Source organism: Berkeleyomyces rouxiae, assembly GCF_048999995.1.
Source record: "Berkeleyomyces rouxiae strain 22BRR77 chromosome Unknown BrBRR77_ptg000005l, whole genome shotgun sequence".
NCBI lineage: Eukaryota > Fungi > Ascomycota > Sordariomycetes > Microascales > Ceratocystidaceae > Berkeleyomyces > Berkeleyomyces rouxiae.
In genome coordinates, this window is record NW_027396495.1 from 421,971 (window position 1) to 445,681 (window position 23,711).

Below are 23,711 nucleotides of genomic sequence, written 5' to 3' on the forward strand. Positions count from 1 at the left end.
GATCGATTCAAACCCTCGTCCTTGGCCCAGCCAATCAAACCTGAGGGTGATTTGGACTTTTGATATGGGCTTCTGGCACGTTACATGACCAACTTTACCTATGGAACCGATAACTATGGGCTGAAGACCGGGTCTGACAGGCAGATCAACCACGATGAACCCTGTTCAAGTTGTGACGTGCGTGTAAGTCCAAGGAAGACAAATGGAGGTGAGGATGCTAGGATTGTGCCAATTAAAGCTGCTGCAACAAAGCCTGCGGTAGGAGGAATATTAGGAGTATCATCAAGGATAGGCAGGGAAGACCCAGACAGACCCGGGCTAGTTGCTGCTTTGTTCTTTCTTGGCTGCTTGGAAGAAGGAGAAGAAGAAGCAACTATGCAGATGGGCGGACTTTTGGTGTGGGATCATGGCAGATGAGCTGTGGAGGAGAGACGTTACAGCTGCGGCACAGCCTGTCATGTTCTCGCAAAACTAGCATTTTAACACATTCACGGCCTGGTTTCAGTGGCTCACGGGCCCTGTGGTGCGATGTCACCACCACTAAGGCGATAGAACGTAGCAAGGCTTTCTTTGCAGCTGATGGGGGCCACATCAAGCGACGGCGTTTGACGTAGCAGCACGATGGTGATAACGTAACAACAGCTGCTGATAACTACACACAGCACAAGTAACATAGTTGTAACAGTTTGTGGCGCTAGTATGAAGGAGCAGGCAACGGTATAAGTACCGGTGGTGGCATGTATTTGTATTAGTGCAGATATACCGCTAGTTGCAGGAGGTCCACACCACCCGGCATGTTGGCCGATGTTCCGAAGTAAGCCTAGTCTGGCGCCATGGTGCGTGATTGACGGGGATCGAGCGATGGTTAACTGCCATGTCTGATGCAAGGCTGTCGGCTATGATGTATACATACAGGCGAGCTGACGGGCTTTTCTGGAGACTCGCCGCCGCTGTGATTCGACTGCCGATCTTGCGATACTGACGAGACCACGAACCGAGCTATTCATTGCCCACACTCACACGCTTACCGACCGATTATTCTATTGAACCGATATTTTTCAACTTGCTTTCCACCATGCCCGCTACAACCATATCCATCCCCGGCTCGCCCCGCATCACAAAGCTTACCAACTGCCGGCTGCTCCGCGGCGGTAAGTTTGTCGCCGACGACTTGTGGATCAACACCACCAGCGGCAAGATCCTGGATGCCCAGGCCGGCTTCTACGGCTCCGGCCTGGCTGCTGACACGGTGCTGGATATGCAGAACCGCATTGTTTCGCCGGGCCTCATTGACTTGCAGCTCAACGGCGCCTTTGGCTTCAACTTTTCGACGCTAGCTGACGACGCCCAGTACGCCAAGAAGATGGCCTTTGTGAACCGCCAGCTGATCGAGACAGGCGTGACGGCGTATCTGCCCACGCTTACCAGCCAGCTGCCAGAGCTGTACCAAAAGGCACTGCCGCACCTTGGGCCATCCGGACTGTTGCGCCGGCCGACTGACGGGTCCGAGTCTCTCGGCGCCCACGTCGAGGGCCCGTTCCTGAACACGGCCAAAAACGGCGTGCATAACCGCAGCTGCTTCTTGACAGCCGACTCGATTGCCTCGCTGGAAGAGTGTTACGGCGCTAGCAACCTCGAGGCGACGCATGCAGCGCTGCCGGGCGCCTCGGGCAGCGGCAAGGCAGCGACTATCCGCATGGTCACGGCGGCCCCCGAGCTAAGCCGCATGACGACGGATGTGATTAGCAAGCTAGCGGCCCGCGGCATCGTCTTCTCAATCGGCCACTCGGCGGCCACGTACGACCAGGCCGTTGCGGCGCTGGATGCCGGTGCCACCATGGTCACCCACTTGTTCAATGCCATGCTGCCGCTGCACCACCGCGAGCCCGGCGTGGTGGGCCTGCTAGGCGGCGTGGGCAGGCGCAAGATGCCGTTCTTTGGGCTGATTGCCGACGGGATCCATCTCCACCCGGCGGCCGTCGCCATGGCGTACAAGGCGCACCCGCACGGTCTGGTGCTGGTCACGGATGCGATGCACCTTGTGGGCTGTGCCGACGGCAGATATGAGTTCCAGATGGGCTCCGAGCTGTACAGGATCGTGAAGCAGGGCTCGAAGCTACTTCTTGAGGGCTCTGAGACAATTGCTGGGAGGTAAGTCAGTGGCGAGAAGCGGCTGGTCTGGATGGCGGCAAATGCTAATCTTGTCTAGTTCCATCACATTGCTAGAATGCATCAACAACTTTATGGCGTGGACCAGAGCTTCGGCTGCTGAGGCACTGAGCGCGGCGACAGAGACTCCGGCTAGCGTTCTCGGGCTTGGGGCAGTCAAGGGGTCGCTGGAGCCCGGGGCCGACGCGGACCTGGTGGTGCTTTCGGAGGCGGAGGGGCCTGGAGGCGAGGCGAAGCTGGTGTTGGACGAGGTGTGGAAGTTTGGCGAGAGAGTGGTGTGATGAGATGTGATGGTTGAGGATCTCGTGGAAAGTGTGGTGGTTGGTGGTTGGTTATAGCGGATAATACCCTGGGGAGACTGTGTAGCTTAGTGATATTTTGTGTTTGGAGCCCTGAATCAGAGTACTTTATAGTGGACTTGAAAGTAGTTATAGGGCGGTTGCATGGTGGTGTCCCTCTAAGCAAACCCCCATGATCTAGTAGCCAGCATCCCACAGGTTAAACCCAGTCCCCTGAAGCTGTCCCCCATACAGCGTCCCGCATGCTAAAAGCCTCTGTAGCCCGCAGAAGGAACGGCGCTATCCGTGAAAACAACATAAAGCAGAGTCCGCCCCGTCCTCAGAAGACGCCGAGATTCCCGCGGCTTCTCGGCCGGCCTCCCAATCTCTGCTGCGTCTCATTTCTCCGGCAATTGTCCCCGAGCGACGCGGCCAGAATTAGGCGCATCCCCAGAGCCAGAGCGGCGCCCAGAACCACGACGCGCTGCCATAGTATTGGCCTGCTATTATTTTATTTCCCGCAATTTTTATTTTATTTTTTTTGCCCTGAGAGCTCCCCTTCAGCCTTGTCAACAAATCGCCGCCTTCACATCGCCTCCCCTCCGCAAGTCGCCGCCGCCTCTCAAACGCCGCGCTGCCCCATTGCCGCCTCGCCGTCGCGCCCGTTCTTGGACTCGCTCAATTCGCTCGCCGCCAATCTGCTACTATTTCTCTCGGCCACGCCGCCCACATCGACGCCCGCCGCCAAGGCTTCCCACGCCAGCCAACCAAGGCCATCCCGGCTCTGAGCGACCGTTGCCAAAAACCCCTCCATCAAGGGGCTGCCGCCTTCCCGACGCCCCGCCGCCGAGCACACCCGCCTAGCACGCCGCCTGCCGCCCGTGCTGCCTGTCCAGGCTCCGGCTTCTGCCGTGCTGCTGTCTCCGTGCCGGATCTGCCTCCCCCCCGCCCGCTGTCGCATCGGCGCAAACTACCAGCCGACGAGTCCCGCCCCGCGCGCGCCCTCACATCCGGCTCTGCCGCCGACTGCCCGCGGAAACCCTGCACCCTGGAATAGCCCCCCCACCGGCTGTCCCTATCTGTGCCTGCGGCGCCTGCCCGCCTCCGCCCGCCAAAGAAATGCCCAGCCGGCCCCGTGGCTAACTCACACCCTCCGTGCCATGACCTGTCGCAGCAATCTGCTCTGTATTACTATTCCGACCTCACCATTGACATCTTGAACCATGGATGCCTTCAACCCACTCGTTTCCGCCTCTGGCTCGGCCTCCGGACCCGGGCCCGTTCCAGTGCCCGTCCCTGTGCCCATGTCCGTCGGCGTATCTGTCCCGCACCCGGGCCACCACCCGCACAGCCACAACCACAACCACAACCACAACCACGCCCACAACCACAATCACAACGCCCATGGACACACACACCCCCACGGCCTCTCTGCCCACCCACACACGGCCCACCACGGCCCCGTATCAGTCTCGGCGCCGAACGATAACCTCGCGCTGGCCGGACAGCCACAGCCCATGGGGCTCGAGTTTGAGCCCGAGATTGGCTTCGAGGACTTTCCGCCCATGTACGTTTCCCTTCTCTGCGACCCAAAAATAGCCACCCTGCTAACACTATCCCCTCTGTCCAGGCCCAACTCCTTTTCCGGTGGTCTTCACAGCGCCGCAATGTTCCAGCAGCCCGCCTATGAGTTCGAGTCTTTTGCCACATTCGAGGATCCATTTCCGCCCTATCAGCGCATGGTTGAGCCTTCCCGTGAGCTGGACACCTTTCACGAAGAAGAACCCTCGCCGCGCACGCTCGACAACAAACTGCTCGGCTTTTCCGAAGCAAAGGCCAGCCTGGTGCCCATTGACGACAACGGCAATTTTGTCGACTTTGGCATGAGCGCCGAGCTCAACGGCATGTTCTTTGTTGCCGAGGATGTGTTTGGCGCCGAAAACACGGGCCGCCCGCTCGAGCTGACGTGCTACCGCCGGAACTTGTGGCAGTGCTCGGGCCAGGTGACCCTGCCGCGCCTGATGCCCGTCGAGTTTATGGGCGAAAACGGGACCCGCGCGCAGATTGTTGAGTACTCGGCCTCCATCACCGCCAGCGAGTCTATTGAGCACAAGCCGACCGAGATCATCTCCGTGCCGTGGAAGAGCGCCGCTGCTGCTGCCGCCGCCTCTACCAACAGTGCCGGCCACGAGGAGCTCCGCCAGACCGCCACCTCGCCCGCCAACATCACATTTGATCTCGACTCGGCCAAGGAGATTGACGCCTCGACCATCCTGGTTCCCCTGCTCTGGAAGCGCCTGCAGTTCAAGCACGCCACGGCCAACAACGGCCGGCGCAAGGGCCAGCAGCAGCACTACGTCGTGCAAATCACGCTCATGGGCAAGACCGGCGCCGGCGAGATGGTCAACATTGCCTCGGTCGAGTCGAGCCCCGTGATTGTGCGCGGCCGCAGCCCGCGCAACTTTGACAGCCGCAAAGACGTGCCGCTGGTTGCCGAGCGCAAGCTGGAGCGCAAAAACACGCTCACTTCAAATCCCGGCTCCGAGCGCGAGACTTCGGTGCCGATGCAGTACGGCGCCGCCGTGCAGCCACAGCAGCAGCAGCAGCAGCAGCAGCAGGCGAGGTATCCGTCGGTGCCCACGCTACAGGTAAGAAAGATGCGGATAATGAGCAGCACGCAGCCGGATGCAGCGATTCTTCGATGGGCTAACCACTCTTCTCTACAGGCTCCAACCGACTGGTCAAGTCAAACATCGCCGCACCCGTACTCAACTCCGCCTAATGCATCATCAACATCCTCCAATCTGCCATCACAAACGCCTCAGCTCGGGACCAAGCAGCAGCTCCCAACAACCGCATCCACATCACAGCAACAGCACATGTCAAAAAAGCCAGCGCTCTCGCCCGGCCAGAACCGGCCGCCCATCCCCGCCTGGTCCAAGGTCTCCTCATCCTCAGCCTCTATGCCCTCATCCGCGCTGTCCGGCCTTGCCGGGCCCGCCGGTGCGTCCATGGGCAACGGGCCCTTTCCACTCTCGCTCTCCGAGGACGAGCGGAGTCCCAACCGCTCGAGCGCCGACATCCAGAGCCCGCAGCACACCAAGATCGGCATGTCCTCGTCGGCTGCGCCGGGGAGCGGGGTGTCTGGCGCCGGAGCTGCAGGCGGGAGCCAGGCGACTGTGGAGGACGCGGATATGCTGTACGAGTATTTCCCGCTGAGCGTGGACGACTGGTAGGTGCCCCTTTGATCTCGTGTCTCTTGACCCCGTGCCTCGCTAACATTTGCTCTGTTTTTACAGGATGCCACCCGTCGACGCTGTATATCGTCCCCATGTAGTCCACCATACTGTCGTGCCGCCCGAGATCAAGGCCCAGCAAGTGCAAAACAAGGCGAAGCGGTATTTTGTAGCCGAGTAGAACTTCCCCATGTTTTTCTTTCCTTGGGCGCCTGTCCCCCTCCCCCCCTCTCTCTCTCCTCTCCTCCGTTCTCTCCATCTTCTCTTCCCTCCCGTTCGAGATCCTCCCACTCCCGTTATACCCGTTTCCCTTACGGCTCTGCTTTTGCTTTGTTTTCCTCCTGTCGGCCTTTGTTCCTTTCGCCTGCAATACCCAGAGTACACTTTTGTTTTGGCCATCCGGCGTGTCATCCTTTTGTCATGTTTCTGTTTCACGTGTTCCCTTTTTCATAGCTATGCTTTAAATCCAGTGGTAAATTCAATTGCTTAACGAATGATCTATATACAGTGATTGTAGCCTTTGCAGACGCGACCGGGCGTTGGCTGGGCTGCTGTTTGGGTTTCTTGGTATCGTTGGTGACCTCGCCGGGTCGTTCATACTCACGTTATGCTCCGCCTCCTTTTTCTCACTCATTGTGTGCGTGTTGTGTTGCTTGATCTCTTCAGAGACACACACACTCAGGCTGCAATACCGCCCATGCGGCGCATCTGCGTCTCAGGGTTCGGCGTTAGCCGACGCAGCAACGGCGTCGCATCCGACACGGGCAGCCGCGAGGCCATGCGATCCGGCACCAGCTCGGGCGTCTTGGCGCGCTGCAGCTCGCTCTCCGGGATGCGCGACGACATGCTGTCCAGGATCAAGTCAGGCGACGACGTGCGCGCAATTGCTGCGGCCGCTGCGGCCGCCGCCATTGACGCCCCGAGCAAGGCGCCATCGGTCGCCGACATTGCGCTGCCGGTCTCGGCCACGGGTGAGCTGGCTTCGATGACAATTGGCGTCGCGGCGTGCGACGTGCTCAGTGGCGTGAGCACGGGTGCCTCCTGCGACGCCTGCGACGAGGCGGTTCGTGCCGCCGAGGCGGCCACAGCCTGTCTGGCAGCCAGCGCCTCGGTCTCGGTCTCGGCCTCGGCCTCGATGCTCTTGAAGTAGCGCACGGTGCCCACGCGCAACTCGAGCGTTGCGTCGTCGTCGGCCAGGACAATGGCGCGCGGGTGGTTCTGCAGGGCCGACATAGTCCACATGTGGCTGACGGCGCCCTCGACGCACTTGTGCAGCGCGCGCGCCTTGCGGGCGCCGAGCGCCATGCACAGCACCTCGCGGGCGTCGAGCACCGTGGCCACGCCGACGGTCAGCGCCTGGCGCGGGACGGCGCTGGTATCGCCGCCAAAGAAGCGCGCGTTGGCCAGGACAGTGTCGTGCGTGAGCGTCTTGACGCGCGTGCGCGACGCCAGGCTGCTGCCTGGCTCGTTGAAGGCAATGTGCCCATCTTCGCCGACGCCTGCTAGGAAGAGCTGGATACCCCCGGCGGAGGCGATGAGGCCTTCGTACGCGGCACATTCGGCGGCGAGGTCGGCGGCGTTGCCATTAAGGAGGTGTACGTTGCTAGGGACGACGTCAATGTGCGAGAAGAAGTTGGTCCACATGAAGGAGTGGTAGCTTTCGGGGTGGTCGCGCGGGAGACCAACATATTCGTCCTGGTAGAATAGTTAGGAGGGGTAGTGAGGAAGAAGGGTACATGGAACAGAGGTGCTCACCATGTTAAAGGTCACGACGTTAGCAAAGGATACCTGAAGAATGGGTGTCAGTGTGTGCGTAGGTGATACAAGGGATGGTTGAAAGTCTTACCTGGCCCGCTTTGTACATCCGTACGAGTTCACGGTACACGCCCAACGGCGTCGAGCCGGTCGGCAGGCCGAGCACAAACGGACGCTCGGCACTGGGGTTAAAGGCACTGATGCGGTCAACGATCAGGTTGGCGGCCCAGACGCCGGCGTCCTGGGGCGAGTCGCGGATGACCAGTCTCATGGTAGACGAGAGGGGGCGGGTACGGGGCAGACAGACGGGATGGATTGCGGGATAATCAAGGGCGGGAGTGGCAGTGGCAATGGGAATAAGAATGGGAATGGCAGAAGAGTCAACGCCAAGGGCAAGAGGTCGGATATATGATGGTGGCGATAGTAGCAGTGATATGTGGGAGTGGGGAGTGGCGAGTGGCGTGGTGACAGTGTCTAAGAGAGAGAACAGAAGAGGCACCAGGACAGATTCTCTCGCTGGAGTGGCCTATATGTATGTGGGCGTAGTCTCCCAGAGGCCAGGCTCAGGGCTTCCCACAAGTCCCGGCGCCGGCACATAAGCAGATAAGAAACACGCCCACACAGCGCCTGTCTCAGGACCTTTCAAGAAGTCACCCGCACAGAATGGCCGATCTGGGGGGGTTCTAGCTCGAAGCAGAGAACCAGCCAGAACCAGCCAGAGCCAGCATGGTATAAGCCCAAGTTCCAAGTATACGCCCCCCCTGTGGACCATCCTTGGCGGGCCCAAGCCGGTGTCTTGTACCGCCAAGTGCCGTGAGATATCAAAGAGTCCAGTGCCGCAAGATATCAGGGCATGAGCCGGCCATGGAACTTGGAGCGCTTGCCTGGATGGGTACAGCCTTGGGGGCCGCTCTGACATGGAGATCACGCTGGTTCCATTGGCTTCTGGACTGGTCCTCTCTCCTGCCTCGGCTTGCATCCGCCGCAAACAAGACGCTTATGAGAAAGAAGAACGGGCCAGCTGGAGGCGGGTTTGCCACTTTGGCGCTGGCAAAAGGTGCAACGCGTGTTTGTTAGTTTCTTGGGAGCCATGCCGTCCGTTTCAGCGCTTGACACATGGAATCCCCCCTGCGCCGGTCTTCGTGCCGGCTGCTGGTCTACCTGGGTGCTGGGCGCATAAACTGGCCGGCGCCTTTCGGCGGGTTTACCGGAGGGGGGATTTGGCCGGACAGTGCGTGTACGGTATGTGCGCACTGTAGCCAGGCCTGTTGGAAAAAAAAAGTCAGACTTCCTGCCAACGTTATTTCTCGCTTTGGTGTATTTCTTGTCGCTCGGGGGGCCGTCCACTTAAATTGCCTATTGTAGCATTTTCTGACCACGGGCACCTACAGAATGGAACGTTCAATTCATGCTGATCAGCTAGTGGCCGTTCTTGATATCAACTATGGCCAAATGACAACCTTGACGACATGATCCACACGCTGGCAATGGTGTAAAAAGTCTAATCTAAGAGACACAAGATCAGAATCCCCCCCAGACGGGACAAGGAATGGGCGCCTATTAAACAGCTCACAGTCATGTGGTGCCGCTAAATTCCCTGCGCCCATCAGCCAAAGACGCCCGCCCAAACGGCCCGGCCGAGAGTCGCCGGCCGACTGATCGGGAGGGGACAGCCAAGGCAGGTGCGCGAAGCCCTCCTTCCTGGGCTGGCCCGGTGGTTGCATGTTCCCAGGTCTACAGCCGTAGATTTGGTACCGTTCCAAAAGAGGCAACTACAGACAAAAGAAGAAGAAAAGAGAAAAGAGAAAGGAGAGAAGACAAAAACTCCACTTTTCATTACATAACACAGCCAACAAGTAACGTTGACGTTGATACCAAGTCCACATCGTCCACCCAGGATGGCCAAGGCAAAAGGGGAGAAGAAGGCCTAGAGAGAGGGAGACAGAGATAGAGGACAGAAAGTGAGCAACCTGCAGGACCCAGACGGCAGGACCACCTGTAGGACCACTCGCGGCTACAAGCTTGAGACGAAAAGACGTGGTTGTGCGCCGGAGTCCGGAAATGCCATTTAGCGTTGTCTCTTGTGCTCTCAAGGGGAGAAGAGAAAGGAAGAGCCAGCAGCAAAGACATAAAAGAAAAAGAAACAGTGCCGTAACTAGAAAAAAAAAAGAAAAAAAAAAAAAAAAAACCACCACACAGGAACAAAAGCTTAAACGAATCCTGCTGCCTTTATTCACGTACCACCCCAAACCCAACCAACCAAGTCCAGAAAAGAAGCCCAGCCCGGACAGCCAGGCCAGCTCTGCCGCCGACTGGCTGTGAGCCTTGGATCCTATGCAGAAGAGTATCCGACGGCGCTGCAGATATTCCAGACAGTCGGGACTTGCACGTGATGATGCAGTGCGCATGTGGGAGCAGTGTTGGATTTATACATACAATATAATACGCCAGCAGAGGTGTGAGCCGACATTTGGGTCGGCAGTTGTCTGTGACTGCTGTGACCTCGGGTCTGTTGGTTGTTGGTTAGTCTTACTTTAACCCTAGTCCGCTTACACTCGATAACCCTAACATTATGTCATTCTGTGCATACATACATCATGTCAAACACCTTGCATAACTAGCTTACTTATTTCTTATTTCTTCTTTCTTCTCTCTCTCTCACAACTATCAGTGACAGGATCTTCATTTCCCATGTTGCTTGTATCATTAGTTACCATGTAGCGACAAAAAAAAGGCTATCTAAACTTTTTCCCCTCCAAAAAAAAAAAAGCTAAAGGCAACGTTACAGAGACCAAGACAAAGCCACGCAGGCTTTTTTTTTTCCGGGTGCAAGGGAGACCAAGGAAGCAAATGGTAGGTAGCGGGATGACAACAAGGAGGAAACAAAGCAATAACTAACCACATAGTTGCGACATGACTGTAACTAGCTATAGATATGTGCGAGTCTATAATGTAATGCTGCTGCTCCTCAAGCATCAACGCTCCATGCACATATGTGATGTAATGTATAACGAGCTACCTGTCCTTGTATAATAGTTAGCATGTCGTACAAAAGCCTAGGCAAAGCCTACGACCAGGCATATCCTGACTATATGTGCCCTGCCCCCTCCCCTTCCCTTCCCCTTCCCTCCCCCCGTCTCGACAACGTAGCAGCATGTATGTATGCACGTATGTCCACGCACAAGCTCAGCATAGTCTGTCAACTTGTCAAGTCAGATATTGGGAAGGGGGTAGAAAGGAGGAGCAAAGGTAGCATGCATTAGCTTAGCTGCTGGCTGGTTGCACACATACACATAACTATACAAGTGGTATAGTTATGTAGTTAGTGCGAGAACACCACATTTCAAGACTCCAACCAGGCCCCAAAGGTAACGAGAGACATCCCTGCAAGTCGACGTTTTCTCTGTCTCACTTGAGGACTTATTGTTGGATGTCACCAGTCAAACAAACACCAGGAAACAAAGGGAAAAAAAGAAAAGGGAGAGAGACCCTTGTATGGCTGATGTTGCGTGTGAATGCATATAACTAGCTACATGTAACTACACCAATATTCAATACCTGTTCTCCTTATATGTGCGTATGTGTGGTGTTTGCTTGCCGCGACGCTCTCTGGCTGTCGCTGTGTTCTACAATGCAGCCAGTTTGGCATGTTGCAGATGACGCCACTAACTATTGTGTATACTATCAAACACACTTTATGCCACCAACACTACCATTTGACACCACTACCAAAATCCGCATCAAGGAACAGCCCGAGTCAGGACCTATTCTCCAACTGCCTTTTTGCTTCCTTTTATTTTTCTACTGGACTGGTCCCGCATGTGCGTTGCTGGTGCCTGGTACGAAGCCTGGCACTGTGCTCGGATCTGTTCCTGCTGGCTGGTGCGTTGTCATGCTCTGCTCTTCTCATGGTTGGCTCGAATTCATTCATTATTTAATTCTTCGCCCTTTCTGCTGAGCACGCACACACGTAGTAGCAAGGCCACGCTAGACTTGACTGCCAGCTGGGTCCCAAGAAGAAAAATAAAAATAATGGGAAGCGTGCTCTCAGACTTCAGACTAGCACATGTAACTACTATATAGCTATAGCTTAGACTACCCCCGTAGGGCATATATTTGGGCCAAGGTAACCATGGCCCTGGTGGAGTTGGTAGCACTTGCTCGTTGGACTGGACTGCGTGAGCGCTGTGGGTCTGTCTCGGCAGATCAGGGACAGACTTGGCCTGGCATGAGAAGAGAAGCAAAAGCAGAAGCAGAGGATCAGAGAGGAGACAAGAAGACAGAAAGAAATCAGCGTAGCCAAGGTGAACAGAGCCAAGAATGCAAGAAGCTAGACTTTGATGCTGTACTGTGTAGCTTATCGCAGCACCGGCGCGCCTCCTCCATGGCTGCCCGGCACACCGGCGCTCTCGTCGGGCTCTACTTGGCAAACCAACGGGCCCGATACAAGTGTATCGTATACGATGTGGACGATGGACCACGCGGCCTGCGTCACTCTGTGACCATCGAAGCATCCTGGCCTGTTTGGCAGATCATGACCAAGCAAGTGGGCGTCAACCCTCGCTGGCATCTATCCAATCAATCCCGGCACATCCCACCGGGCCGGAGGCCGTAGTATAGGTAGCAGCGGCGGGTGAAGGCGACCATGTCAAGATGTTTGTACTACCTCAACTCGGAGATGCAAAGTTACATGTGGCTATTGCCGTTAGTCATGTGCAAAGCTGGAGCGGAAGGCAGAAGGCGGAAGGTGCAAGGCGAAAGGTAGGCAGGCGCAGGCGCAGGCGCAGGCGCAGGGTCAGTGGAGGGAAGGTAGTGAAGCAAAAAGCGGGGCGCCGTTCGTGGTTCTCCTGCTTTTCCTGGCTGAAATGGACTGGTTCACCCCAAAAGGAAGGAATGGCAAAAGAAGGAACCTTGCGGCTTCTTGTTCCATTGGGACACACGCCATTGGGAACTTTGCAGTTGCCGTTTTTTATTGTTCTTTTTTCGTTCTTTTTTGTTCCCCCCTGCACACCGGGTTAATCGATTTTATCGTCCCCCCCCTCTCTCCCGTCTCGTTCTCTCGTGCGCTGTTGTCATCTCAGGAACAACACAGTCAAGTCTCCCTCGACACGCCGTTTATATATCAAGTCACGTCTCTCTTCTGCCGCCTGGTTGCTCGCTGTTTCTCCCTGGCTTTTCTTTTTTCTTCTTTTCGTATAATCTTTCTTTTTTGTTACCTCTTTTGTCCTTTGTCTCCTTCTCGCCATATTTCTCCTTGTTGTCTCTTTTCCTAGACGTCCAAGTAGCCCCAATCAATATCCAGGTACCTTTACCGTGTGCTTTTCTTTCCTTTCCTCTGCCGGCCGATAGCACTGTACCTCGTAGCTAGCGAGTGCCAGGTCTCGTTCTCCTTTGAGCGTCGTGCTCCCCAAAAACACACACAGCTCAGCTTGCACAGCCGGCCTCCTTGTAACTTGTGGCTGTTTCGCGGTCAACCGTCCAGACCCTACCAGTAACCCTGTCCGCCAGTCGACCCTAATCACCGTTGGAGAGACATCCAACTCTCTGCTTCTGTTTTCTTTGTTTTTTTTTTTCATCTCACCCTCTGCGGGCTGTTTATCATTGTTCTAGACTAGACTGGCCGTGGTTGCTCGAGCGCCTGTCGCCGTTCCCTCGTTCTGCCTGACGACCTGCGTTTTGCATTCTTTCTTGTTCTCTCTTTAATAGTTTCCCATTTCCCAGTTTCTCTACTTTTATAGACCTGGACTGGACCGCCGTGCCTCCGTTAGCGTCCGCCTCCGCAACTCAAGCCCGCATCGCAGCTTCTTCACCTTTGGACGTCCACCGTTGCGCCCGGTCCGATCTCGCTGGCGGGTCTCGTATCTGCCTGTTTGCCTGCGACTGCGCACTTCTGTTTTCTACTTGTGTCCATCACGAGACAGTCAGGGGGACTCTTAAGGGGGGGAATATAGGGCAGCTTGTCGCCATGGGTGCTCTACATAAGGACTTCATTGCCGCAGTCTTGCGCTCTCTTCGTCGCGGCAAGTCTCTTCTCCATGCCGTCATGGAATTCTTTCGCTCCTCCAAGTCGGCTGCCGCGACCGCTGCCGACGGCTCTGCGAACCCCGAATTTTGCCATCCGCAGCAACCACAGCCCAAGAGATCGTCTTCTTCAAGTACCACCATGGGTGTTGCTCCGCTCGAACTAGAGATAACGCTACCACCAACAACAGCTCCCGAATTAGATGCCATTAAGGCTTTCTTAGCCAACGTAGACCACTTGTTCCTAGCCAACACCACCGAGCCCGAGTTGCTGGCCATGGCTACTGGCTTTAGGTCACAATTCATGCAGGCCCTAGAGTCCGGCACCATCAACATGCTCCCGTCATACAGTTACCGCCTACCTTCGGGCGACGAGGCCGGCCGATATCTGGCTGTTGACATGGGCGGATCCAACTTGCGCATTGCTTTGATCGAACTTCTGGGCCACGGCGAGGATGGCAAGGACCCGAGACGGCAACGCCCGAATGAGATGGGCACTCCGACTGTCAACGGCACGAGCATCAACCCAAGAGACTCAGACACAAAGGGTACCCGCATTCTTATCATGAAGAGCTTCCCTGTTAGCGAGTCGATCCGGAAATTGGCCGGCATGGGTTTCTTCGAGTGGATGGCTGCACGCATTGCCGAGACTGTGCGAGAGACTGGACTTGCGCCGGCGCCGGGCCCAGAACAACAAGCATTCTCGTCTTCTCCCGCGCTTCCGCTGTCATTAGCCTGGAGCTTCCCTATTGAGTTAGTTTTATTCGTCTCTTTTCTGCCTCTTATACATGCTAACCTCATGCTCTTAGTCAAACATCCCTGGGTGACGGCAAGTTGCTTGACATGGGCAAGGGCCTCAAGGCCGTCGAGGGTCTCATGGGCCAAAATATCGGTGATGTCATCAAAAAGGCTTGCGCGTCCCACGGCCTCACCGTTGAGCTACGCGCCATCCTCAACGACTCAACCGCCTGCCTGCTCTCTCAATCCTACACACATCTGAGCACGCGCATGGGCTTGATCCTCGGCACCGGCGCAAACATCGCCGCCTTTCTGCCTGTCGGCGCCATTGGCCGCCACAAGTTTGGCGACCGGCCACCGGCATGGTGGGACGGCGCAGCCCAGGTTATTGTCAACACCGAAGTCAGCATGGTCGGCAAGGACCTCCTGCCCGCGACAAAATGGGATGCGCAACTCAAAGCTGCCCACGAAAAGCCCGACTTCCAGCCCCTTGAGCAAATGGTCAGCGGCATGTATCTCGGCGAAATCTGCCGTCTGGTCTTGTTGGACGCTATCAAAGAGACGGGACTGTTGGGCGGTGTGGTGCCAGAGTCGCTGAGACAGGGTTACAGCCTAAAGACGGAGACTCTGGCGCGTATTGAAAGGTGAGTCTCTACTCGAGTTTGAATTGCGAGTCTTTTCATTCCATGGTGGGCAAATAGCTAACCGCCGCTCTACAGCGACTCCTCGTCCAATCTTTACCCATCCATTGCACTTTGGAAAGCCACCCATCCTTGCGCCAATGGATACGAGCCCACAACAACCGACCTCGGCGCTATTCGCTCCATCGCATCCACCATCGCCCGCCGCTCCAGCGCTCTGGTCGCTACCAGCGTCTACGCGCTCTGGGACCTGCGTTCGTCTCTATCGCGCGAATATGCGGCGTCGTTTGCCGCTGACGACCCGCGCCGCGCCCAGCTTGAAGCCGAGGCTGCCCTTGATGAGACCGCCGTCGCCTTCAACGGCTCCGTCATTGAAAAGTACCCCGGCTACCTCGAGCGGTGCTCGACGGTGCTTGGCAACTTGGTTGCGGCGGCATGCAAGACGCAGGCGGACGAGTACGGCGTAAAGCCCGTGGCGCCAAAGACGAAGCAGGCTGAGAGAGTGGTTACACTCGTCATGGCACAAGAGAGCTCGCTGTTTGGTGCGGCCATTGCGTTGGCGATTGAGGAGCGGTGAAGGCTGGGCCTACACCGGTGGGGCTGGCTGGGCTAGGCTGGACCTGGTCTGGTTCTAGAGAGCTGGCCACATCTGAAACTGAGCCTGTCTGCCTGTGGCTGTGACTGTGACGATGGTGGTTTGTGGTTGATGTGTTCATGATACCTTTATTTTCTTGTGGTCTCTTTTCTTTTTTTTATTTCTTCTCTTCGTTGCACATACACTTTTCCTCTTGTAGCGCCTGGTGTACTTGTATAATTCTTTGATACTTTGCGTTGTCTTAGAGTGTCTGAATAGATTGTTGAACTGTGAATCCTGTGTCTATGATTGGTGTCTTTGATGATGAACCCCCCCCCCCCCCAACGACGTAATTAGGGTCTACAATGGCGATGCCAACCCTAGCCGGGGATAAATGGCTGACCTTAGATGCCTCTTTTCACTTGTGTAGTACGGAGACAGAAGAAACCTTTTTGTCTTGATCTAATTTCGCGAAAGGGGAGGCGAGGCAGTGAAGGGAGGAATCGAGAAGGGGAAGGGGGTCTTGTTGCCTTTAGCTGCTGCATAGTGGGCTGGCACAATGGCTAGTGCTTTGGGCTTGGGTGGCTTTTGGTGGCTCTAGGCCGCTTTAGACGGTTGAAGCACGGGCGCTAACACCGTCTTTCAGCAGGCTGTGGTGTTTGGGTTGGGCTTGGGGCGACTGGCCCCTGAGAGAAGGGCTCTAAAAGCGGCCTTGGGACGGGTTCAGGGACGGGCTTCGCGAGAAGCTGGATCGACGGGTGGCCAGGTTTGGGATTTGGGTCAAGGGCTGTCTGTTAGTGCTGGCTGCTGGCTGGTTAGTGGGTTTGACGGCACGACAGGCTTGGGCCTTAGCTCAGGGGCGAGCAGCCAGGTCGACAGGTATCAGTTCGGTGGTAGAGCTGGCGGCAAATCTCGAGATCCAGCCCGTGTTCCAGCCCGTGCCCGTGGATTTAGCACTCAACTCGCTATCAGTTGATTGCCTGGTCTCCAAGCCCCAGCGATCATCGCATCGAGAAACTGCCCCGTCCACATCCCGCGACTGCCATCTTGATGTTTGCTGCCTGAGGAAGCCCCCTTTCCCCTCTTTCTTGTTTATCTCGTGATCTCTGCCCGGCGAGAAAACTCTTCTTCCTTTTTTTCTTTTTCCCTTTTCCTTCTTCTGATTGTTCGTTCTGCCATCGCTTCACCAACATTCGCCCGTCGCCCATCGCGTTTCTTCATTTTTGCGTGCGTTTATTTTGGCTTCATTTTATTTTCCCCAGAATTGTTTTGCCCCCCTGCTCTTTTTAGGCGTGTCGCTTGTGAACACACCCCATCCGCAGTGTTGCGGCTATTTTCTGGCCCTGCAGAAACACAAACAACAAAAGCCCAAGCTTGCGGCGTTTCTTGCTCGCGACCTTCTCTTTCATCTTTTTTTTTCTTCTTCTGACGACCCGCCAAACCTCGCCGTTTCTTTTCTGTGGAATTCTTCGTATATATATCCTTTGTTTTTTTTTCTTCGCCATTTGCTTCCATCTCAGGAAAAATGCCCGGCATTCGTAAGTTTACTCATTTGTTTCCCCCACGCCCGGTTCAGCGTGCGACATTCCACTTGATATCTACCCCCGCTGGCTCATGCCTTGCTGGGAGCCGCTGTCATGACTCGTCACAGCCTGAGCGCCACGTTGTTGCGTCTCCTTGTACTCACGTTCTCGCTGCTTGTACTTGTGGTCTCCTGCTGGCTTGTCTCTTGTCTCTATGCGTGCGTGGGCATCTCGCTTGGCTGCACGCTTTCCTCCCACCCTGCATTCCATCATCTTGCATATGTTCCGTCTACTGACTTTGCGCCCTCCCCTGTCTTCTCGTAGCTCCCAACGCTCTCCGTCTTCTCAAGACCAAAGTCAAGGCTCTGTTCAAAAAGAAGGATAAGACCACTGCTGCTGCTCCAGCTGCTGAGACTCCGGCTGCCACTCCTGCCGCCCCAGCCGTTACCCCCGCTGCGGCACCTGTTGCTGCCCCTGCAGCCGCACCTGCAGCCGCCCCCGCTGCCGCGCCTGTAGCCCCCGCCGAAACTGCCCCGGCTCCTGCTGCTGTCGTTGTTGCCGCCCCCACCGTCACAGAGGCCCCCAAGACTGATAAGCCTGTCGTCGAGCTTGCCGCCGAGCCTGCCGCCCCTGCTCCCGCTGCAACTGGTCCGTATTTAATGCATCTGTGTTGGTTATCTTTATACTCTAAAGCTAACAATCCATAGCTGAAGCTGCCGTTGCCCCTGCCACCGAGACCCCAGCTTCTACAGCTGCCCCGGCTGCTGCCGAAGTGAACCCTGCCAAGGCTGCCCCTGATGCCGAGGTCTCTGCCGAGACTGCTACTCCTGCCGAGCCTGCTGCTGGTATGTTATTTTCTTTTATCCTCCTACTGTCACGTCCTGCACACACAATGTTAACAATCTGGTATTAGTTCCCGTAGTTGCTACCGAGACTGCTGCAGCCCCGGCTGGGGCCGAGAAGCCTGCTGCTGTCACTCCCGCTGTTGAGGCTACTCCTGTTGCCAAGGCTGCCCCTGTTGCTGAAGCTCCTGCCACCGAGGCTCCCGTCACCGAGGCTCCCGTCACCGAGGCTCCTGTCGCTGAAGCTCCTGCCACAACTGCTGCCCCTGCTGTTGAAAACAAAGCCACCGAGGCTCCTGCTCCTGTTACTGAGGCTTCTGTTGTCGAGGCCCCAGCCAACGACGAGACTCCTACGGCCACCGTTGTCACCGAGACCGCTCCTGCTACCGAGGCTCCCAAGGTTGAGGAGAAGAACGATGACACGGTCGTTCCCGCTGCCACTCCTGTTGCCACTGCTACTGCCTAAGCAACCGACTCTATAAAATTACTGAGATGCTGCCTCTTGTTTTATTAAGTGGCACATACAAATTTAATATCCTCTCACTTCACCATGTTACGCATGACATAGTGGAGAGTTACTATCTAATACTACCGTACACTGGAGAATCGGAGTTGCCCCAGGGTCCCTCAGTAACTTTGCTGGGCCGGTCTCTGGCTTTTTATAGTTTTGGTTTTCTGAGTTTTCTGCCATTCTGCGCCTGACGTGCTACCCAAGTTGCACGAGTAGGTCATGTACAGATCAAACCTGGCTTGCCTGTTTCGTTTTTGTATGATTCCCCCAACTTACTATCATATTCTGAGTTGCTGTTGTTTTTGAATATTCGATACCATTTTCCATCCAACTTGGCACTAATGTGCCTCTTTTGTCGTGACATGTACAAGATGTAGTTGTAATTTTCTCCATGAGCCTCCGCCTTCGTGCTTCTAACCCAGTACGAGTATTGTTTACATGTAAACTATTTCGCCCATGGCGCACGGGTACTAGCCTGTGCAGTTACCGTGCTACTATCACCAACACCGCCTCCGTTGCCGGGTACCTCAGAGGTTGGCCCAGACCTAGAGGTGGACATGTCGCCTGAGACCCGTGAATAAGGAATCCCTCCCCCGACACCCCGTGCGACCGACGATGCCGGCATACGCGTAGCTTCGGCCCAGGCGGCAGTCCCCGCTGAGGAAGCTCGCGCACTTGCAGCCGCGCTTGCGTTATCTCTACCGGTGTTACCAGCGACAGCCCAGGGGGCCATGGTGCCTGCGCCGCCCATCGGGGGAGCCATGCCGCCGACAGCAGGGTGGGGGGACGCCTGCGGCGCAGGCTTCTTCTGGAACAAATGGTGGGGCTGGTTACGCAGATGGACGCTATTAACGGGCGGCGCAACAGTGTGTGGATCAGGGGCCCAAGCGAAGAGGGCGCCAAAGCGAAAGTGCTGGACGACGGGGAACTTTGCGAGGACCTCAGCGTTGAACATTTTGAGCATGCCTTTGTTGATCTTGCCCCAGCCGGCGGTGACGCCGGACACGTCGTAGAGCACGGGCGAGTGCTCGGCAAACGGGCCGCGCTTGACGGCGTGGATAAAGGCGATGGCGGAGAAGTAGAGGTTGTGCGCTGCGTGGGCGGCGACGGCGCGCGCGTCGGTTATGCTGGCGGGCCGCGGGGCGCTGCGCACGGAGCCCTCGAGCGGCATCGGCTCGGCGGTGCCGATGGGCCGTGTGAGTTGGGCGGAGCCGAAGATGTAGGGTAGGAAGAAGTGGTCATCGAGACCCCAGACGCCGTGTGAGCCGGCTGGCTCGAGGCGGTAGAGCAGGATGACCTTGCGGACGAGGACGAGGTAGCTGTGGGTGGTTAGATTATTTCGGAGTTGAGATGGAGAGAAAGAAATGAAGAAAGAAAAAAAAAGGCAGTAGAGGGAAACTAGGAAGAGTGGACTTACGGCTCGAAAATGCCAAATACTATGGCCCGCTCAATCGGCCCGTCCTGCTCGCCGTCGGCGAAAAAACCAAGCTTCCACAGCCCGCCCAGGAACGCAAGGAAACTAAGTTCATGGCCGGTGCCATAGTCCAATCTCTCGGCGCTGCCCCAGGCGCCCATGAAATACGACACCAACTCATCCAGCGCCGTAGCCTGCTCCCCCGCGACATCCTGCGCAGCATCCGCATCCGCATCCGCATCCGCGGTCTGCCGACCCTGCACGCACCCAGCCTCGGGTCCAAGCCCAAGCTCCTCCTGCATCATTGCGCGCGCCTGCTCCTGCACCAGGGCGACCCAGCGGCGGAACGCCGGGTTGCCGAAGCGGTGCGCGGCGCCCTTGGGCCCGGGCTCTGCGGGCGCCGAGGCGAGCAGGGCGTCGGCGCGGTCGAGCAGCTGGCGCACGCGGCGCACGCTCGCGGGCTGTGCCGAGGGCAGCTGTGCGTCGCGGATGGAGAAAGTGGTCACGCGCTCGCGTGGACCGGTAGGGAGCTTGAGAGCGGGGGTGGTGGGTGGAGCGAGACTAGCCCCGGGGACGGAGGGTGCGCTGGGGCCGGGGCCGGGGCTGGGGCCAGGACTGGCTGCAGGCGGCGGGCCAGTAGTGGTGGTGGGGCTTTCTGGTGCGCGCCGCGGACACAGCGCGCGGTTCAGCTGCATCAGCCACACGCCAATGTCGCGGTACGCGAGGCTGGAGAGAAAGGCTTCGACGTCATCGCCGTCGTTGATGCGCTTGGTCGGGTGCTGGAAGCGCGGGGGGTTGGCGGGGTCGATGAGGGCGAGTTTGGGGAACGGCGCGGGCGCGGCGGCGGTCGGAGCGGTGGCGGCGGGTGCGGCCATGGCTTTGTTTTGTACGTTCAGGGGGTCTCAGGGCGGCAAGAGCTGCGTGTGGAGTGCCGGAGGCTGAACGTGTTGGCGGGTGGAAGTGAAGCTTTGGTCGGTTTGGGTGGTCAAGCTTGAGCTAGGTTTATAGTGGGGTTGTAATATGTACAAACATAACTAGCTACAGCATAACTATAACTATTTAAGGCACAGAGAACCCCACCACAGCCTGAATGATGTCACATTGGGTGTTTGGTATTTTCTCGAATCAACCAATCTAGACGAGAGTCTGCTCATGATTTCCTGGTACACCTCTTCGGACTGGATCAAGACGTGCGCGTCGTAGGCCAGGCTTCATCTGTTGCTCTCGGCAGCTCTTGACAGCTGTCTCAGCTCAAGCATTTACACAGTTTTAGTTGCTAGCACTGTGCTAATGTTTGTCTATACAGTAGGAAATACGGTGTCTTTTTTTTGCGTAACCCTAACCCTGTGCACTCACTAGACCGGACTTTGTCCTTGAGAGAACCTTTGGCCATGCCAGTGGTAACAGCAACAGGAAATGTATCTTTCTCCTAAGAAAGAGACTCAAGTAACGGTAGGGGGAAGGAGGCGTTTAGACCTCGCGCACAGTATACGACAAACTAACCACTGAAGCTGTTGAAGAGACTTGATTTGTGCAACAATCACAGTGCTTGCACATGAATACAGACACGCCGTGTTCTATACCTTCAAGTGATAGTGAACCATCTGTGGTCTAGAACTCAAAACAATAGCCCCAAGTCACAGGTGATATTCAGCAATAACACGAGTCGATACTGACGCTGCGTGTCTAACTAGCAGTTGGTGCTTGTAGAGCGAGAATGAGTGCCAGTATCCAAATATAGTGCGGCGCTGCCGGTGCTCGACACGTATTAGGAGAATATGGCATATTTGGCTGCTACAAAGTCAAACTGTTTTAGTTAATTACAAACATGGATTCCATAGCAAGCGACGTGGTCGAGACTCAACATGTCGTCTTCGAGTAGTTATTGTTTTTGTTAGTGCCGTATTCGTGTCACACAGAGACAGGACTAGGGTTAGGCCCACACTCAACGACACCTGCTGACTTCAGCGACCTTAACCCTGGCCGCCTCAAGTTGTTGCCATGACACCACGCACCACGCGCCAGAGGCGCAGGCAAAGTATCGTGGCTTCTTCACGGCATATCAACGTGGTGGATATGTTTCTCGAAACGAAATCACGCCGATTCCATGGCGCATTGTCGAATGCCCGGCGGGCTTTTGTGTCTTCGGGGGCGTGCGCTGGGGAAGGGAGCGTCGCCTTGTCAACGGCATTCCAGGCGATGTGAAGCTTGATGGGCGACATGTCTGGCTGTGAAGGCTGTGCGTTGGTTTGAGATAAAGCTCTGCTGGAAGCTCGATGGTCGGGGACAAGTCTGGATTCCATTTATCCATCTTCTTCAAGTCAGAAATACTGTGCTGCGGATCTTGGATTCCCATAGCCACCACCCGGTAAACTATCACCACCTCCACGACGACCACCGCCTCGCAACCACCACCTCGCAGCCGTCGCGACCGCCCACCCCGGTAAAGTCTCTCCCTCACTACATGCACCCTGCCCTACTGTCTTCCCCTCACCGGCTCTGCCCGCGCGTGACCGCCTTTCCTACCGACCTCACCTCTGCTGCCCGCAGACAGCCCCCAAAATAGACTCTGGACATAGCCATACATACTGTTGTTTACTTGTATTGTAGTAGACTCGCCTCGCCTCGTATTTTATTTTGTCCCTCAATCCCTAGCCGCGCATTCATTCTTGTCGAAAGACCTGCCCGCACCACCGCCGTGCTGCTGCTTCTTGGCTTTTGCTCTGGGGGCCATCGAGCTGGAATTGTCGAAGCGAGCGCGCGTCCCGGCGGCTTCCATCCAAGCCGTGACTGTATCTTTTAATACATTTTTTGTCCTTCTTTTTCTCTTTTTGTTTCTCTCCCCTTCTTTCTTGCCGTCTGGGAAACGAAACCCCGTTCTCGCTCTCTGCCTCTCCATCCCTACAGACTCTTCTTAAATATGGCTGAGACGCCGGCTTCGAGTAAGTGTGCCTTCCCCGTCTATCCAAGCTGCTCCTGGTTGTCTTCTTCACTCCACCACTTACGCCTGACGTCACGGGTGCTCAAGCAGGAGATTGCGAAAGGAAGACCAGTATTCTACTTTCATCATGATTGACCACATTCCTTTTATAGAGCGCTTCAACTCGCGCGTGTTTGGCTACATCTTGCTGGTTTTGGTGGTCGTGTTCCATTGTGAGTATCTTCTCTGATCTAAGTCTGGCCATGTGAGCTGTCGCTAACCCCGCGTAGCACTTGTGATTGCAGGATGTATGTCCAAATCGGCTGGCATCCCCGGGCTCTACATTGTCAAGCTCCAAACCTCGAATAGCAGTAATGTGCAGGTTCGCGTTGGTTACTTTGGTAAGTCCATCTAGCCCGCCAGACTACAGCGAGTCACCGCCAACACGCTCTAATACGTATTCGCAGCCATGTGTGTCAATGGCCCGCTTAACTCCGACTACGAATGCTATTCAACCTCGGGGCTCAGCCAAGAGAAGCTGCGCACCTTCTTCATCCCCGACGACATGGACAGCACGACCTCGTCGCAAGTCGCCAAGCTCCTTGTTCCCGCACGGGCCATGCAGTCTCGCGCCTTTCCCCCGTTGATTGTTGGCAGTTTTGCGTGCTTCATGACGTCGGTACTTCTGTCCGCAGTGCGGCAAAACATGCTTGCGCAGCCAGCGCCGCACGTCTTCTGGACGTCGCGCCATACCAGCGCGGCGATCGCGTGCCTTGGCGTCGTGGCGTTTGGCCTTGCCGCGGCGTCGGCAGTCATGACTACTCAGGTTGGCAAGGCGCTGGCGTGGTGGCTCAACGACATGTCGAATCAGGAAGACGGGCTGTATCTGTCTGAGGGCGCCGGCATGCAGGTGCTGCAGTGGCTGATTGTAAGTATGATTGTCCTATACCACCTTTGCTTCGCGCACCTCTTTACGGACAAGAAGAAGAAGAAGGCGGAGGAGGAGAAGCCCGAGGACCCGGGCGAGGAGGCTTAGATGCCGGGTAATCATGTCGACTCTTGTTTGTATAATCCGTCTTGAGAGACAAC

The 23,711-nt window shown here is 56.3% G+C and overlaps 7 protein-coding genes across 7 annotated transcripts; 5 read left to right on the forward strand and 2 right to left on the reverse strand.

Annotated features, from left to right (window-relative positions):
- Positions 1-1,075: 1,075 nt before the first annotated feature.
- On the forward strand, positions 1,076-2,450 carry BROUX77_005255 (uncharacterized protein; the record flags this gene model as incomplete). The annotated part of the gene is made up of 2 exons (XM_073750108.1): positions 1,076-2,151; positions 2,210-2,450. The coding sequence occupies 2 exons, from the start codon at positions 1,076-1,078 to the stop codon at positions 2,448-2,450; spliced, it is 1,317 nt and encodes a 438-aa protein (XP_073604141.1).
- A 1,220-nt stretch (positions 2,451-3,670) lies between these two features.
- On the forward strand, positions 3,671-5,864 carry BROUX77_005256 (uncharacterized protein; the record flags this gene model as incomplete). The annotated part of the gene is made up of 3 exons (XM_073750109.1): positions 3,671-4,014; positions 4,078-5,679; positions 5,747-5,864. 3 exons carry the CDS (start codon positions 3,671-3,673, stop codon positions 5,862-5,864), a joined length of 2,064 nt encoding a protein of 687 aa, XP_073604142.1.
- Positions 5,865-6,361: 497 nt separating this feature from the next.
- BROUX77_005257 (uncharacterized protein) lies at positions 6,362-7,709 on the reverse strand (the record flags this gene model as incomplete). Its single annotated transcript, XM_073750111.1, has 3 exons — positions 6,362-7,378; positions 7,439-7,471; positions 7,530-7,709. 3 exons carry the CDS (start codon positions 7,707-7,709, stop codon positions 6,362-6,364), a joined length of 1,230 nt encoding a protein of 409 aa, XP_073604143.1.
- Positions 7,710-13,403: 5,694 nt separating this feature from the next.
- BROUX77_005258 (uncharacterized protein) lies at positions 13,404-15,415 on the forward strand (the record flags this gene model as incomplete). Its single annotated transcript, XM_073750112.1, has 3 exons — positions 13,404-14,212; positions 14,269-14,841; positions 14,917-15,415. The coding sequence occupies 3 exons, from the start codon at positions 13,404-13,406 to the stop codon at positions 15,413-15,415; spliced, it is 1,881 nt and encodes a 626-aa protein (XP_073604144.1).
- A 1,522-nt stretch (positions 15,416-16,937) lies between these two features.
- On the forward strand, positions 16,938-18,243 carry BROUX77_005259 (uncharacterized protein; the record flags this gene model as incomplete). The annotated part of the gene is made up of 4 exons (XM_073750113.1): positions 16,938-16,950; positions 17,260-17,583; positions 17,643-17,780; positions 17,849-18,243. The coding sequence occupies 4 exons, from the start codon at positions 16,938-16,940 to the stop codon at positions 18,241-18,243; spliced, it is 870 nt and encodes a 289-aa protein (XP_073604145.1).
- A 490-nt stretch (positions 18,244-18,733) lies between these two features.
- BROUX77_005260 (uncharacterized protein) lies at positions 18,734-20,577 on the reverse strand (the record flags this gene model as incomplete). The annotated part of the gene is made up of 2 exons (XM_073750114.1): positions 18,734-19,607; positions 19,706-20,577. 2 exons carry the CDS (start codon positions 20,575-20,577, stop codon positions 18,734-18,736), a joined length of 1,746 nt encoding a protein of 581 aa, XP_073604146.1.
- A 2,193-nt stretch (positions 20,578-22,770) lies between these two features.
- Positions 22,771-23,658, forward strand: BROUX77_005261 (uncharacterized protein; the record flags this gene model as incomplete). The annotated part of the gene is made up of 3 exons (XM_073750115.1): positions 22,771-22,855; positions 22,913-23,023; positions 23,090-23,658. 3 exons carry the CDS (start codon positions 22,771-22,773, stop codon positions 23,656-23,658), a joined length of 765 nt encoding a protein of 254 aa, XP_073604147.1.
- Between the last annotated feature and the right edge of the window lie 53 nt (positions 23,659-23,711).